The sequence below is a fragment of the Equus quagga genome, chromosome 9 (assembly GCF_021613505.1).
Source record: "Equus quagga isolate Etosha38 chromosome 9, UCLA_HA_Equagga_1.0, whole genome shotgun sequence".
In the NCBI taxonomy this organism is placed as follows: Eukaryota; Metazoa; Chordata; class Mammalia; order Perissodactyla; family Equidae; genus Equus; species Equus quagga.
In genome coordinates this window covers 107326860-107344023 of record NC_060275.1, presented here as the reverse complement: position 1 = coordinate 107344023, position 17164 = coordinate 107326860, and the positions used below count along the sequence as shown (strand labels likewise).

The following is a 17164-nucleotide window of genomic DNA, read 5'->3' as shown; positions in this document are numbered from 1 at the left end:
TTTCTGACTGGTCGACCAATCCTGTGCACTGGGGGAAACCTAACGGTAAATCTCCATCTTGCTCTGACTCTCCACCTCTCAACGTCATCACCCTACTATCAGAATTAGCTACGCGGATGTGGCTGTAGCTGAGGAATGTGACGATGCTCCTCCAGCAGACTCAGCAGCCCAGCCAGGTCCACTCTTCTATCTCTAGTTCGGCCTCCAATCCTTTTTTGGATGATTATTCTTCAAACACAGAATCTAGGTTCACAAGGGAAAATTTTCCAAATCACTCCATGCTGAGCGGTTTTGGCTCCTTGTGAAAAACCACATCTCTTCACCAGGAGCAGCAACGACCTTCTGTGTATCCAGTGGTTAATCTCATTGGTTTAACGACAGACTTTCTTACATGGGTCAGTGGAGAACAATAAGAGCCCTGACGTAGGGGACAACACCACAGGGCTGATCTGAACCAGTACCAACAGGAGGGACACACTGGTGATGCCGAGAAGAGGAGGGACTTGTAGAAAGCATCTGATTTATATGTAAAAACAAATGTAATTCAATCAACCAACCAAACAGATGACAGCATCCAATGAGAAGCCATGAAAGGGTCTTGGGATTTAATCAATATTTAGATTTTTATAGAGCTTCATTTAAAAGTCATCAGATAACATGCTGAATGATTGTGATCATACGAAAAATGGATGCTCAGACCAGGGGCTGGCAAACTTATCTGTTAAGGGACAGATAGTAAATATTTCAGTCTTTCTGGGCCATGTGGTCTCCGTCACAGCTACTCTATTCTGTCATTTTAGCATGAAAACAGCCAGAGAAAATACAGAAAGGAATGAGCATTGCTGTGTTCCAATAAAACTTTATTTACAAAAAAGGAGGTAGGCAGATTTGGCCTTCGGGCTGCAGTTCGCCAAGCCTTGATCTAGACCATTAGTAAGATTTCCTTTCAATAAATGGTCTGCTTGGAAAAAAAAGCTATGATATGAATCAGTGCTCGGTTGATGCTAATGGCTAAATTCCAGTTGTGAAAGAGAAGTTCGTCCCTGCAAACAGTCACAGGAAAAAATAAAAATGGAAAATCCAAATCTATCCAAAGTTTCTAATTTTGTGTAAATAGTTCTAAAAAAATGTTAATTTTTTAAATGCATATTTTTATCGGCACTTTTTCTTATTGGATCTATAGCTTCCATAAGACTAGAAGTTATTAAAAACAGGTTACATCTCAATTTTCCATTGACTCCTAATATTATGAAAGCACTTACTATAACAGAGGAAAAAACCTTTTGGTGGATGGGCGGGTGCGTTAAGGGTAAAATTTTGGGAGCTCTAACAAGAGAGTAATGTGTTCCACTGCATCCTCTCCCCTTAGGAACCTGGCCATGGTCACACTGATTTACGTTCTGAGATGCAACCTGTTCTTGAAGCTACAGCCAGCCTGTCCGGAACGCACAGCAGCCAGTGCTCACCTCCACGTCAAAGAGCGTCGACCCGTAACCAGGCCACTCCTTGATCACGGCCATGTACTTGGCCATGGCCTGTTCCTGGCTCATTCCCTGCAACTTCTTCCACTTGTCAATGATACCAGCTCGAGCAGAGGAGACTTCTTCCTTGATCCACATGTCCAACATCTGCTCTTCCTCGACCTTCTGCCGAACGACAGACCCCGTCCGGAAGCTCCGCCTCAGCGTCCCCTCCAGGAAGCTCGTCCGCCTCTTCTCCAGCCGCTCGCACGGCGTGAAGCTTTTGGTCGACTGGCTGATGCGGGTCTTGAGCCTCTGCAGGGAGTAAACCTCCTCCAGAGGGGGGACCGTGGCGTGCAGCGTGTAATCCCCCTGCAGGTACTGGAGCCGCAGGGCAGCGAGGACCTGGAGGTTTTCTTCAGGGGCCGGATAGTGGCCGTGGATGACGGCTTCGTGGGCCTGAAAGGAAGCAGCCAACAGCTTTACAGGCCAGACACTGCTATGGGAAGTCCACCCGGCTCCCTCCCTTTCTTCACCAGGATTTCTCTCAAAGGTCACTCTAGCCAAAAATTGTACTCCGGCCCCCCTTGGCTGCTTTAAATTTCTCCCTAACACGGATACCATCTAACACGTGTATTTTATTCCTTATTGTCTCTTTCTCCCCAACTAGAACAGTTCCTGAATAGGAGTTCAAATCAAATGTGTAGTAGTTTCATTCTACCAAAGAACTGAAGAGCAGCCGACTCCACCCATGCTGGGAAATCTGCCGCCGTGCATAATTTCTAAGGCCTAGCAGTTAACTCACGAGGATATTAACAGGTCTCCCCACCTCCCTGCCAGTAAAGGAATCTGTTTCTAAAAGTTCCTTTTACCTGTTCAAACATAAACGCAAATTCCACGCTGTCTTTTGGTACGTTGCCTGTGTCCAGGAAGCAGTAAAGTTTGAAGTAGAATTTCCAGGGCAGGTCTCCTGCCTCTGATGTGGCAGCCAGCCTACGACAGAAGTCAAGAGAGACTCAGAAAGCAAAAGGAGATGGGCCTTAGGCAACCCACAGGGAGCTGACTTTATGACTTTTCTCTCTAAGGATACAGACATTCTGTCCATGCTCAGATAACAGAGTGGGTGGGGAAGGGGATGCAGAGAAAACCGAGAAAGAGGAAGGCTGATCAGGGCTCCTCGCTAATTTTACTTAACCAGAGGTAAAAAAACATGCTTTCATTCTGTCTCCCTTTGAGACAACAAACAGGCAGCCTTCGATGAACTGTGCTAACAAGCATTTTCCACATAGCCCAGTCTGATTAGTACCAGCTAAGCTTTATGCTGAACCCATAAAAAGAAAACAAACAAAAACTATTTTCTTCATTCCCTTCACCAACCTTCAAATAAACTACAATAATATCTAAAAAAATTGACATGAATATTATGGAGGCTGTGTTTGCACTGAGCAGCAATATCTTTTGTGTTACTCTGGGGATATGAGAGTCATAGATCAAATATTAGAATTCCAAGAGACAGAAAACGCAGTTTAAAGAGTTGGTAAGTTGGCTTGTATCTACTAGCCCAGTTTCAAAGCTCATGAGAAATGAAAACCTAAGAATCAGGAATTTCCCAGAAAATGAGTACGATAGGGGACTGAAAGAAAGGATGGGGTAAAGGAACAATGACACATTATATCCTATTTAAGACAGTGGCTTTATCTAGGAATCAAGAAAAATAGCCAGCAGAGAGAGATGAAAAATTACATCTGCTTCAACACAGGTAAAATGAAATGAACTCAAACGCACACTGAAGCTGAACACGGAACGGAATTCAAACCCTCAACTCTTGCTCTTCATTTCCTTTATTTAATCTGCTGCGTTTCAGGGAGAAGGGACTTACTTTTCAAATTTTGCTAACACATCAGCTACGATGGTTCGGCTTTCGATGGCTTTATCGACGTGCCCGTTGTACTCAAAGAGGGCAAACATGTTCCTGCTGTCCTCCATGGCGAGGCCTCTGATCAGCTTCTCCACCACCTGGAAGACACATCACGGGGTCTCAGCTGTCCCAGAGCTGTGGTCCCAACACACGTGGTTCTAGAATGTGCCTTCATCTGAACCTGGAGGGAGCTGCCGGCAAAAGGAAGGGTCCAAGCAGCCTCCTGTCGTGTGTGGTCACCCAGAATTTCAAGGGTGCTGTTCCTCCCTTGCTCTTTTGAAGTCCGTTTTCTCTCTTCCTTGCCAAAAAGAACACAGGGTATTTTGCCACCGGTAGGGGCAGATGCTGGGCTAATTTCTTACAAACCCACATCAGCATGAAAAGTGCATGAAAACTGAAGCCTTGTGTTTCAGCTGATAAATTCATGAACTCCCAGAAACAACAGTGACATCTACCGATGTTTCTTCCACATATGGGTTTTACCGACTACTCTTTTTAGCCAATTGGATTTATAATACTAAGTTAAAATAAAAAAAGGAAGAGAAAAAACGTGTTCCCCTGACCCAACATTCTTGATGTTCATATGGCAAATAGGAACACTTCATTGCAGAAGTGGTACGATAAACCCTGGCCACCTGGGCACACCTGGGTCAGATCTGCAACCTCTGCTAGACACTCAACAGCTTCCCAGATTAGCAGGATTCTGTCTCACACCTTGGCATCATTTTAATTTGGTGTTTCTACTCAAACCTCAACACATATTTTTATCTCTTTATACATGTGGTTGGCTGCAGGTGACATTTATCTCCTTGTTTACTGAGCAGCTGTACTATGCAAATCACAAGTGCGCACGAGAGCCCATCCAACTGTGCACAACGCTCCCGGCTGAAGCCTATGGGCAGTGATGCATCACACAGCAGGCAACGCGGCGGCCTCTCCTTCACCTCCCCGGCTGTGGTGTGGGAGTTGATGGTGATCTTGCAGGAGCCTCCGCCGTGGCAATACACTGTGGATGTCATTTCCTGCCTATGGATCAGAGCTTCTATTTCATCTCGAGAAGGCACGAACTCTCTGCATTTGGTTTTCTTAAGAGATTCGTAAGTGAAGAGGGCGTATTTTTCCATCTCGGTTCCTGGAAACTGTTCCCGTATCCTAGGAGATGAACACTAACTGTTAATTGCTAGATTGAGGACGGCTGGCTCCAGACCAGAGTGGTAAGCAAGCCCCCAGTGGCAAAGGGAACAAACCCCAGCCACTTCCTGGCAGGTTTAGTTTAAATAATAATTTTTTAAAAAGCCAAAGAGCCAACGTTTGACTGGGAGCAACTTTTGCTGCCAGCCCCGCTCTGTTGCACTGTTATACTTGAAACAGTCATGCCTCATGCTGCTGTAGGGAAATTATTTTTCCACACTTAACCAAAATCTGAACCAGATTGTTTCTACCTGTTTGTTCCACGAATAAAGTTTTTTGTTTTTTTTCTATTTATGTAGGGTAGCGGTAATTAAATTTGTCCAATGTCCAATAGGAGGACACTATCCCAAACTGGCCCTGCTCCCTGACCCAGCCTTGTGTGGCCTAGAGAGAAAAAGGATGCCTGAGTTCCGTCTCTAAGGCTGCTCAGGGGGCGCATGAGTCTGACCCGGAGATCCCTGACCCACAATAGGCGTCTTGCATTCGAGGCCTTTCTCAGAGCTGCAATCCACCGCACGCCTGGCTCTGCCCGGGCCCCTCATACCTTTTCAGATGGAACTTGAGGTACTTAAGAATACCCCGACTGGGCAGAAAGGTGCAGCTCAGGCACGTCAGGATCTGCCAGCTGTACAGGTTGCCCACGCTGCCCGGATGGGGCACTTTGTTGGTCTGTTTGATGAGCTGGCAGTACAGCTCGTCTCGCAGAGGTCGGAGGTCATGCCCCGTCTGTAGGATGCCCTGGATTATGGGAATGGGGTCAGACACGGATTCCAGTTGCTGGAGGGAATTGAATATCTTGATGGCTTCGTCCTGAAGGGTTGTGTAGCCTTTGTCCTTGAGCACTAGGAAAACAAAGCGAACAGAGAGGTCACCCGAGGGGTTTGGGGAAGGCAGAATCCGAGCAGAAGACGGGACGGAGGAATGGGCACAGACATCCACCTGGTGACGCGGTGCCCACCACGCCCCCCAAACATTCGAATCCGCCACCAAAGCTGTCAAAACACAGAGGTGGGCAGGTCACACCGTTCTGTTATTTAACTGAACTATTTTACTGTACAAAATCCTTACTTAGAAGTAGGTCTCTTGACGAACAGGTTTCATGGAATTTCTCAGAATGCAAGAATGCAAGACTATTTATATTTAGGATCTGGTCCTCTAGGATATCAACGCAGAGCTCATGGGGACTGCTGGCATTTTCTGACTCCCTTTTGAATCTCTTTAGTACAACAATCCTCACATCACTACAACCAAACTTTGAAATCTCTGCTTTAATAATGAATCTTGAGTATATTTTACCTCTTTTTCCCATTCATGACGACTAAGACAGTCTTTGAGTTAATATGATAGAGCTAAAGAATTGGGAAAACAAAACCACACTGTCCCATCCCGGGTGGAACTGGGCACTTACAGTTGAGATTGATGTCCCCGTAGGGAAGGGGCAGGAGAGGGGAGTGGAGCGGGTGGTGGGTGTGGCGGAGGATCGGGTTCCGCTTGTAAATCTGCTCCACCACATCCGAGTTCAGGCAGTTCTCCTGGAAAATAAGCGAGCCATTCAAGCAAGCAAGCTTATCGTAAAAAACACATATGTCAAAGAACAAAATCATGTGCATCCTCCTACACATGAATATTTTCCAAAGTCTAAAGCATCTGTAAGCCCGGGGTGGTCGTGGAAATCTAGCATTAATAATTTGAAGCACAAAGATAGCCAGAGTCTGCGTTTGAAGACAAATCACAAACACATTTTTCTTACATAGCTCATGTGCATATATTGTTCCATGTTATTGAACAATCTTCTCCAAGATTATGCACACTTAAAAAAATTAATTTAAATGTCTCTTGCTAATTATTTCACCATCAATCATTGAGCCAAATCATGTTATCATTATCTATAATTCATTTTAAAAATATATCTTGCTAGTTCTTTAATTGGCCTTTCGTATTCTTTCTGTACCTGAAAACTACACGTTGATATGTTACTGGTAAGACTGTTCTCCCTCGTGCCTGCTGCCCCTCATAGTCCTGAAATTTAAGACATCCTCCCATAGAATTTCATCATGTATTTATGCTCTTAAGATGTTAATTTGGGATATGAAAAAGCCAAAGATACTCTTAGAACTTTAAATAAACAGAAAAGTTGAAGGAGAGGTGATGAATCATTCTGTCATGGTAAGGTCATTTCCACTATGAAATTATTTTTAGTAACATCCAACTGAAAGACAGAAAAAAATGTTTTTAATTACTTAAATTTTGTATGGACTTCATTAGGGCAACTTGTCTAATTTCTCAAAAAGTATTGCTTCATATTTGTAAAATTCTATTTACTCTTGATGTATGATTTCAAATCAATTAAAGAACATAAGAATAGACAAGTTGTAGCTTTGAAGAGAAAGTTTGGCCGACATGTGCTTCACTTTCTCAAAAGAATGCTTCAAAAAAATTTTTTTAGGCTATAAATGAAATTATTAGTATCCAGCACCCTGGGTTCCATGGGAAGCTTTGTAAAGTCTTGTATTATAACAGACTTGCTGGATTTTGGCTTCAAATACCCAGAAAACAGATATCACTTTGGAATCAAGAGGCTGACTTGAATTTGGTGGGAAATAATATACTACTGATATATTGGACCCTCTCCCACCTTCATAAAGGTGGAGCCTGCCTCCTGGATCCAATTAGCTAATTTCCTTTGATATACATCAATAGACACCTGCCTCGTTATCATTCGAACATCTTTTCTGTCACAGCTCCAGCTCCTTCCTTTGTGTTGGGAATCGGCCCGCAGAGAGAACATGGAGGAATGGCAGTATAAATGATTTCCTTAACCTAGTTCTGCAACAAGGATTGACCAGCTACGTGAGCAATACAACCAGAATATCCCATGTTTCCATTTCCCTTCCTAGAAAACGAGTGCAGTGATTTTGGTTCATGGCTGCCATTACATCATTCATTCATTCATTCATTCACTCATTCAACATACATTTACGGAGCAACCAATCTTTATAAACAGGAAGTTACAACTGTAACTGAACTAGTTAGTTACAACTAACAGGAAGTTAGTCCAGAAACTCGGGAGCTTCTGGGAGTTTAGAGCACCGGATAAGGATTCCAAGTTTTGTAGACCAATCTGGGCTCTTTGTGAATCCATTGTGTGGTCCAGAAACTGTAGTAAGAGTAGAATTATTGTGTTACTCCTAGAAAGTCCTTAACCTGGATTCACGTGGAACCTGCAGCATAGCAGGTCGTCTGCAACACGGATCACACCACGTCCCTGTGATGGGGAGCCCTAAACCCCAAACCACAGATCATCGTCCCTCTGCCTACAGGGCCCAACACCTGGGTTTGCCTCCGAGGAACACCTAATACTTCCCTGGAGGCAAAATATTTTTAGCGTAAAATTTCACCTGGAGATCTCAAATTTAGATTCCTAAAAGCAGGGATACACAAACACAAGTTGAACCAAGAGTTGGCTTTGATTACAGAATATAAATGGAGCTTGACTAATGTTGACGTCTTGATGTTCCAAGGGTGAGAATCCGAGAGCCACTATAAGCACCCCAACGAGCTTGGATCTACCTTACCTTGATGTCCTGGATCAGCTGCTGGGTGGGGGTGTCGATCGGGGCCTTGGTGTCGGTCACATTTTGAATGGCGCTGGACCACCTGGTGGCCTCGTTGAGCAGCTTGGTGTAGAGGCGATAGCAGTGCTTGCGTCCATACACGGTGATGTTCCAATAGCCTGCGACAGGAGCAGCACACACACGTGAGCACTAACCTCTGAAGCCCAGGGGACGTTCTTGCCCCAGAGTCCCAGAAATCCAGCACCAAGAGAAGCCTACGGCACACCTCCCCCTGAGCCCCTTTAAAGGAGTCAGTCATTTAATTCAATAAATACTTGAATTCCTATATGTGCCTTGCCCTGCACACCCAAAGGATGTGGAGTTTACAGTTGAGAGAGGAAGACAAACCTAAAACAATAAACCCAGAATGAAATGATTATAACAGTGGCTCTGAAAGAAAAACAGGCATAAAGGACTGTCCCTTTCAAGGCTCTGAAACAAGAGTGAAAACTCCCCTCAGATTTCTGACTTTCCTTCCTTTCTCCTTTGCTTCCTCTCTTCCTTTCTTAGACTGTCCCTTGAAAAGAAAACACTGCGAAGAAAGCAGTCTGTGTGTTCAGAGACAAGCTGTAATCTGGAATGGAATAACTATATTAAAAAATATATGAATATTCTTTCGAAGGGAATAATTATATTAAAAAAGCACAAAATCACAACTAGCCACAGAAAAGAAAATAAACAATTTAGGCACATTTTTATAATACCGAAAAGCAGAAAAACTACTTACTGACTGCTTCTTATTTACTAGGCTATGTTCACTGACAGTCAGGATTTATCGTTTTTAGCTTGCACTATGACTCTTATGGCACAATGGAGAAAAAGATGAAAACACAAGCATAGAAAAATAAAGCTTCCTGTAGGAGAATCTTTCTCTGTTTACCTGTCATTTTCCTTAGAAAAATCCTTCTGCAACTCAATAAATCAAGACTTCTTTACTTTTTATTTATGGTTTAAATACTAAGTGTTTATACAGATAACCAGAGAGCGCCTCAGAAGATAAATCAACAAGAAAAGAGCTTCTTTTCAGGGAAAAAAACTACACACGCTCAGTAGGAATCTCATTCCTTTGCTCCGAGCAAACCCAGACCTCTTGTGATCTCATGTGCGATGTTTCCAGCCCAGCCAGTCACGAGCACACCGTACTGGTTACCTGTCTCTTTGAATATCTTCTCGTCTGGAGGGACAACAGAGCACAGGCTATTGAGGACCAGGGTGCCCAATTTCAGAGCATTCTTCTCCGAGCTCTTGTAATAATCCAAGGAATTGTGGGTTAGCACAAACCACCGTTTTTTCAATTTCAGTGAAGACATCTTTGGACTGTTTTTCACTTCCTTGTGCAACCATCCTGGAAAGAAAGATTCAAGTGTAAATTAAAAGCTGTGGATAGAAACACCAAATACCGGGTAACCATTTGCATAATGCTTACAAATAGGTTGTTTTTCTACACATTTGCTAGAAACAGCCACGATCATTTCTTCTTTATTTTTCACGACCTCAAGACTCAAAATCACTCAGAAAAGCTGCTCAAAATGGAAAGACGGCAGATATCTAGGTAAATGAAAGCAAGGCTCTATGAAAAAGCAAAGCACGGGAAGCAGTCACCTCTCACGATAAATTCCTGGCCCTCCACTCTGGTGTCGCCCTTGGACCTCTGCAGCAGCGTTATCCAATGGTGCATCTCCTCCGGCGTGTCGGCGTTGCAGTGGAGCACCCGGTTGGCCGTGATGATCACGAATGAATTGGGTCTGAGCGACAGGGTGAGAAGGGAGCAAAGCCTCTTAGCTGTGCTTTCAGCATCACCTCTACTTGAACCGAGACTAAATGCCTTTTTCCTGGCGTATGGGTCATGGGGATAAAACCTGAGGTGTTATTTGTATTTTATGTTAAGGCAAACCTTGCTCATTCCTGCAGGATTTATTTTCTGCATCATTAACCTTTAAACTTGGAGCAACACATTCTGAAGGTCCTGAAAGGGAAAACATTTCTTCATGCAAAACTTTCCAGATGAAACTCGGTTCCGGGAAGGCTGCATAAGGTGACTGCAGGGGAAAATTTTTTTTTGATGCCTCTCCAAAGTAAATTTCTTTCTGCCTCTGGATACTGCCTCGGATAATATTTCTGTGGGTCAGTAATGAAATGTCAGGCACCAGTAATAGAAGATGATCAGTAAATAGGTGTCAGTGGAACATCTTATACACTTGATCACGCCTGGTACAGAAAGCCACCAGGATCCACAGTTTCAAAGCCATCTGACAAGGGCGCATTTCCAGTCAGGGATAACATAAAAATGGAAATTTACTTTCTCCCTCCTCTCTTTCTGTCTGGCAATGCCCTGAGCCTCTCAGAAGCCCTTGCTCACACTAATCCCTCTTTCTAACTGTTTAAGGCCGTGCCTGTGAACAACTTCTTGCATGTTCTCAAACGTTCACTGCAGTTAAGGGATGCAAAAGTTCAGGAAAAAAAAAACCCAGAAGGTTAACAGGACTGTAGTAGACAGAGAGACACACATGCTCCTTAAAAATAACAAGAAGATTTCTCTATAGTTGAGAAGGGACAAAGGTGGGCACATGAGAACGAGAAAAAAGCCTGAGCGGGGATGGAAAGTTCTAAGCGTGGATCGTCACGTGCCCAGCCTGCTGTAGTGAAGGGGTTTCGGAGAAGAAAGACGTAGATAAGGTAGGAGCTTGACCGTCAGAACAAGAATCTGGGCTTTGATGACTGACATAATGCACGTGTTCAACACTCCTGAGCCATGTATAAGATGGTGCAGGAGCTACGGGAAACAAAGTCTGTGGTTCAGAAGAGCCTATGTCAAGGGTGGGGTGATGGAGACGCCTGAATTCTGCGTTAGAGACACTGTTTTTGTTGTCAATTTGAACACATTTCCACTCACTTTCTAAAGCTATGTTACTGAGCAGAAGCCAATTTCAATTCTTACTCAGAATTCACAAGCAGCAAAGAAAAAGAGAGACGATAAAGACAAAGGTCACTGGGCACCAAGACTCCTGAGATCGTCTCTCAAGATGATTTGCCTTTGAAAAACATGCTATTTGGAGGGCACAGCTAAGGTAGAAATGCCAAGGAAAATAAATGTTTGTGCTTTAATTATTAACACTCTACATATAAATTGTGATCAAAATCCATTTCAAATTCATTATTAAGTTAGAAAGGGGAACTACACCCACCCCTATGCTGGAATACTGTTTTCCAGGCATTTTCTTCCTGTAGGAATCCCGACTTTGTTCCTGTATCCAAATGAAGAATATTCCTCCTCTATGTTTTTTTCCCCTAAGCTTCAGTATATGGTTGTGTATCCTATTTGTTAATTTTTTAGTTCTCTGTGTGAGCTGCCACCACAGTATGACAACTGCCAGACGAGTGGTGTGGTTCCATAACCGGGAAACGAACCTGGGCCGTGGCAGTGAGGGCACTGAATCTTAACCACTAGACCACAAGGGCAGGCCCTATTTTTTTAATTGACTGTCTAAATTAGATTTCCACTGTCTCCCACAGCACTCCAAAGACAGCCAGAGAGGAACACCTCCAGAAGATGTACAACTGGGTACCAAGACAAGACTCTGGATGGCTGGGGTTGACCATGTGGGAACACATGGCCTAGAATCATCCACAGCCCAGGAAAGAGAGAAGTGGCCCAAAAGCATAGGGACCCGTGGATGCACACGGGGAACTGATCACTTTGGTTAAGAGTCACATCTGAGCTTACCTGTCGGGGCTGTCAGAGGCGCACACTGAATCGATCAGCCCCACGTCCAAGGTGCCCTGGAAATGAGAGTGAGAGAGCCATTCAACAGAGCGTACATTATCGTAATATCCCCAGATTACGACTCTCTAAACAGGCAAACAGAGAAAGCTCCTTCTTTTTGGGTTAACTGCAAAATGATAGTTATCTAAGAAAAGCCCTCCTTCATTTAGTGCGTAGACAGCCTCCAGACAGGGCAGACCTACAGTACACTCATTAAAAAAATTACAAATTAATCTGTTTTGTTCTTAAAATATCTCAGTGAAAAGTGTTTACAAATCTTTCTCAATAGTACAAATTTTCTGATTTACACTATGATCTGTCATGAAATTTTAAACTTATTCTGCTCAGAAACTTTGTTTTGTGTTGAATTTTTCTTAGGAAAAAATAAAACTTTATTTTTTAGATATGATTTTATGACTCTATATATCTTGGATAGAGGACATAAAGAATATGATTTAGAATTCACCAAGTCCTTTGAAGAAAAGTGTTATGTGCTTCCACGATTTCATAAAAATTGGGATTTTTTTTGTTCTCTTCATGGTTTGAGGTGGGAGAATTGGAATCTGTTCCTACTTATGATCTTCTACAGTTTATTCTATTTTTATACATGATTTTTAATCAAAATGTTCTTTTTTCTCTTTAATCAGTGTACTTTTACTTAAAAAAAAAAAAGACTGTCTAGAAATTTCTGGTCCCCTCATCTCCCTCAGGAGGTCCCGCCTCCACCCCACCGACGCTCACGCACCACAGCATTTTGAGGGTTGGCTTGCTCATCGTGCATCTCCCGGATCTCCTGGTCTGTGGATGCGTGGACCTGACTCAGCACGCTGAACCACTGGCTGTGGGAAGGAGAGAGTGACCGTCAAGGCGTGGCCAACCTCTGGATTTGCGGAACAGTGGTGCCCTTTCTCCACATTCTCTGAGGACAATGACATCTCTGAGCAACTTTGCTTTTAATTTGCCTACTTCTTCCGGGTAAATATGGGTTTCATACCACCAAGAGACAAAGTTAGAAGGAACAGCCAAAGTACCATTAAGTACCATACGTCGCAATTTCAGGTCAATGGAAGACCCTTTCCTCTAGGTCCCACAGACCTTTACAGACATTCAATGATGATGATAATAACTTCCTAGAGAAATGGGCAGCAAAACCCTCAGTTCAACCTAAAACACTTACATCAAGGACCTTTATTGAAGATATTATTTATAACCTAGGGGACATTCAGGTGCCTTTTCTTTTTTAAAAAGTAAATTTCAAGGTAACAAGGCCCATGGTGTAGATGTACCATCTCAGAACGGCCATCTGATGTTTATTTTTCCTAGTCATTCCCAGAATGGGGTTTCCAACCACCTGATGGGATTTCTACACTAGTAACTAAAACCGTAGAAAGCTGGGAATCGAAAACAGTTGCTTGAAGGGGAAAGTGGAAAATTATTTTGACCAGAGAACTCTTCCATCTTCATTTCAAATGTTTTCTCACTTCCAGCCTCATGAGAATCAGATAATAAAGAAAAACACGTCAACCCCAGAAAAGTCGAACAGAAATCATGATGTAACTCAAAACACAACACCTGCTTGAGGAACGTGACCATAAATATCCACCATCCTACATTTACTAAGCAACTGCAAAATGTGAGAGGTACCAACCATGAGAGAGATGCTAGGACATCCTTCTCCTGTAGGGGGCTTGAAAGACATACATACACCCCCTACTAAATAAGGCAGAGGAGAAGGTACTTAGTATACAGTGAGATATTTAAGAAAAAAAAAAATCCTATACATAAAAGTCATGTAAATTATTTATAGCAAAGCACTAAAATCTATCTCCTGTGATTCCTGAAGGAGAAAAATGTGACCAAGAGCTTGAAAATATTCATGACATACAGACTCTCAGGCAGACCAAGGGAAACATCTTTTTTTTTTTAAAGGTTGGTACCTGAGCTAACATCTATTGCCAATCTTCCTTTTTTCCCTTCTTCTTCTTCCCGAAGCCCTCTAGTACATAGTTGTACATTCTAGTTGTGGGTCTTTCTGGTTGTGCTATGTGGGACGCCACCTCAGCATGGCTTGAGGAGCGGTGCTAGGTCCACACCCAGGATCTGAACTGGCGAACCCCTGGGCCGCCAAAGCAGAGTGCGTGAGCTTAACAACTTGGCCACGGGGCTGGCCCCAAGGGAAATATCTTAATATGAATTTTCTTCATCAATTCTGATTAACCCAAAGGTAAGACTTCAGCCACTGCTTTGTGAAGCTTAAAAATACCCCAAATCAAACACTAAAAATCATAGACATTCAAGATGAAGGCCACGTGGGATCCCACACAAAGGGATAAAATTGACTGCATTTTCAATCTTTACAGGTGACACGCCTAAGTTTACAAATTTCTCCTCCTGAATCAAGTATAACTTGGAATTCAAAAAGGAATTTTTTAAAAAGTGTTCAACTGGTCAGGGGAAACAGCCCTTGGCTAAAAAATTCCAAATGTTAAATTTAGCAGGTTCATTATGGCACCAAACAGATGGGACAGCTGCCAAAAGCTGGGCCTATAATTCAGCTGACAAGCTGTGGGCATTCCCTGGACCACAAAAAGCCACACGTGGTCTCTAGGAGTCCCAGACGGAATGATGGGGCTATAATTCCAGGTTTGCTTGTTTTTCCAGTTTGTGTCATAATTTATGGATCCAAGCAGGGTTTTAGTTCGTTCCCATGGGAAGAATTATTTTCTTTGCCCTTAGTGCTGCTCCTAGGGTGTTGGATCAACTCGGAAACATTCAAAGGGCAAGGGGTACTGAGAGGCCCTGAGAACTCATGAGAAGGTTATAAAGATTTCTGAGCTGAAAAGCAAAGAACACAGGCCAAACGATGTCCCTCATAAATCAGAAGATATTCTCTGGGGTTGCTCAGAGTGGATGACAGACGCCTCCAACATCACCCTACAGACTCACAGAGCAGCAGGCACAGCCAAGATACTCCTCTGCATCCCATCCACCGTGTGACCTCGTGATGAGTCACCCGGAGGGGCTAACACCAGTTCTCCTTAATTTCGTGCCACATCTCCTCAGCACTCCAAGATGGAAACCCAACACCCAGAAGAGTTAGACAATTGCCCCAGCCAATGAGGGCCACGCCTGTCCTCCGAGCTCAGCCAAAAATTTAAGCTCCTGAACAAATGTCAGCAGCTCAGTTCCTCCATTCAATAGAATTGAGGTTGCCTGTTCCACAAATGACACCACCCTTTCTCTGTACCTTAGTCTCCTAGTCTGTTATATACGGATAATGGTAATAATACCACCACCCTGCAGGGTTACCGTGAGAATTCTAACAGATGTGAAGCATTTCAGAATACTGCCTGAAATAAAGTTAAGTTCTGCATCTCTTCTATCGTATTGAATTCCTTCAATATTAAGACCTTTAAAACCCTCCAGATGCCAGAGCCCTATCATTTATTTAAACAGCCATTGGTTAATACTCCTGCTTTGTCAATCCTTAAACAAACACAAGCTGTTCCCTTTCAAAGCTCAGAAGCTTCCAGAAGATGGGCTTTCAGCTGTGTGTAGCTGCACAGTTTACATATGCTGCCAATGAAAATAAAAGCCTGAGCAGAGATAAAAGGGTCTGTCTAGGGGCAACTGAGCCTGGAAATCCTGAACCACATGCTGTACTGGGACACATAAGCCCAGTGGGGGGGTCCTCACGGGATAAGAACATCAATCTCTCATGATTCACAGTCGTCAACCATCCTAACAGAAGACCCAACCAGAAAATCCAGGAGACCCTTTCCAAAGCCAGTAGGTACAGTGCTCTGTGTGACGCCCAGGCCCGTGCAGGAGTGAGGCTGCAGTTACGATGGAGGTGCCAGCACAGTGCCTCACCTGGCATCTTCCGGGGACTCGGCGATCAGGTGGAAGGTCCTATCGGCCATGATGATGTCAATCCCATTCTCTTTGCTGGTGTTATCTATGATCTCTCTGCGAAGGAACAAAAGCCCCAAACACAAATCAGGAACCCAGAATTCTGAATAACAGGCGAGAAAAGCAATTTCACCAAACCAGTGATGGAGTTGAAAACTGTTACTGAAAAATCAAGAGGCCCACTTCAGCCTTGTTATTTTGCCTTTAGAAATGATGAAGATCCTCGTGGCCTCTAGGGGGAGCTAGGCTCCTCTCTGTGCCCAAGAGAGGGGCTGCTGCTGTGGCCAGGGGGAGGGTGTTTCCTCGACTTCTCCAGGGAGCGGCCTCTCTCTTCTCACACTGGTCACCCAATGCCCATCCCTGCTCAGGCACTTAACCCTCAGCTAAGGCTTAAGGCTGGGCTGACACCTCTGACTTCCTTGACCCGATAGGGGGTTTTGGGGTGGAGAGTAGGATTTGGGCGTTTCTAGATCTCAATACCATCTTGATCTCATCGCAACACTCCCTAAACAACACTAGAAGTTTAAAATCTGGTGGACGAGGTTAACAAATCAGGATAAAACACAAGCAGATGTCAGGATCAGACCAGAGATGGTAATATACTTGATGAAGAAGGGTCTTAGGGGTTAAGCCAGCCTGCTCTGACAACTGTTCACAGTAAATATTTATTTTACATCTACAAAACCAAGTAGTCTAATTGGTTTGAAAAAATAAACATTGTATAATCTTATAGCTAGAATCACTGAGATAAAATATTACGAAAAAAATCAAGATCAGAATTCAGAGTGATCTGTGATGCCTTCTCTGAGTGGAGGAGAGAGGTGATTGATGGGGAGTGATCAGCCAAGGGTCTGGCAATGGAGACTTGAGCAGGACAATAATCCCCAGGGGAAATCTGTGCAGCACATGTCATCTGGACCAGCCACTTTGCCTCCTAGGAACTCCGCTACCTTGTGTGTAAAATGAGGAGGTGAGACTATGATCTGGCTGTAAGGCCATGGTTCTGCACCACTGTGGTCCATGAGAATCCTGGGAAACATTCAGAAAACACAAGTGGGAGCTCTCTGGGGGTGGGGCCCAGGATTTGCATTTATAAAAAGCTTCCCCGGAGACGGGGAGTGAAGATATTGTCAGGGCCACCACATAGTCTGGAAATTCTACAGGATCAATGAGGCACAATCTTCCATAATAGCACACGAAAAGAAAAGATGGAGGGGGAATATAGAAATTAAAAAGGACTTGAGAGATCAGCCAACTGATTTAAAATTATAAGCCTTATTTAGATTCTGATTTGAATAAACAAACT

General features: G+C 43.7%; 1 protein-coding gene across 1 annotated transcript in view; it reads right to left on the bottom strand.

The window, feature by feature from the left end:
* Positions 1 to 17164, bottom strand: part of MYO10 (myosin X) — a 209897-nt gene that overhangs the window by 3257 nt on the left and 189476 nt on the right. The window contains exons 28-39 of the mRNA XM_046671550.1: positions 15820 to 15915; positions 12692 to 12785; positions 11908 to 11963; positions 9786 to 9928; positions 9334 to 9528; positions 8145 to 8302; positions 5978 to 6101; positions 5114 to 5411; positions 4323 to 4530; positions 3340 to 3476; positions 2333 to 2453; positions 1467 to 1919 (exon numbers count right to left, since the gene is read on the bottom strand). Coding sequence (XP_046527506.1) covers positions 1467 to 1919; positions 2333 to 2453; positions 3340 to 3476; positions 4323 to 4530; positions 5114 to 5411; positions 5978 to 6101; positions 8145 to 8302; positions 9334 to 9528; positions 9786 to 9928; positions 11908 to 11963; positions 12692 to 12785; positions 15820 to 15915 — 2083 coding nt within the window. The remainder of the gene's footprint in view (positions 1 to 1466; positions 1920 to 2332; positions 2454 to 3339; positions 3477 to 4322; positions 4531 to 5113; positions 5412 to 5977; positions 6102 to 8144; positions 8303 to 9333; positions 9529 to 9785; positions 9929 to 11907; positions 11964 to 12691; positions 12786 to 15819; positions 15916 to 17164) is intronic.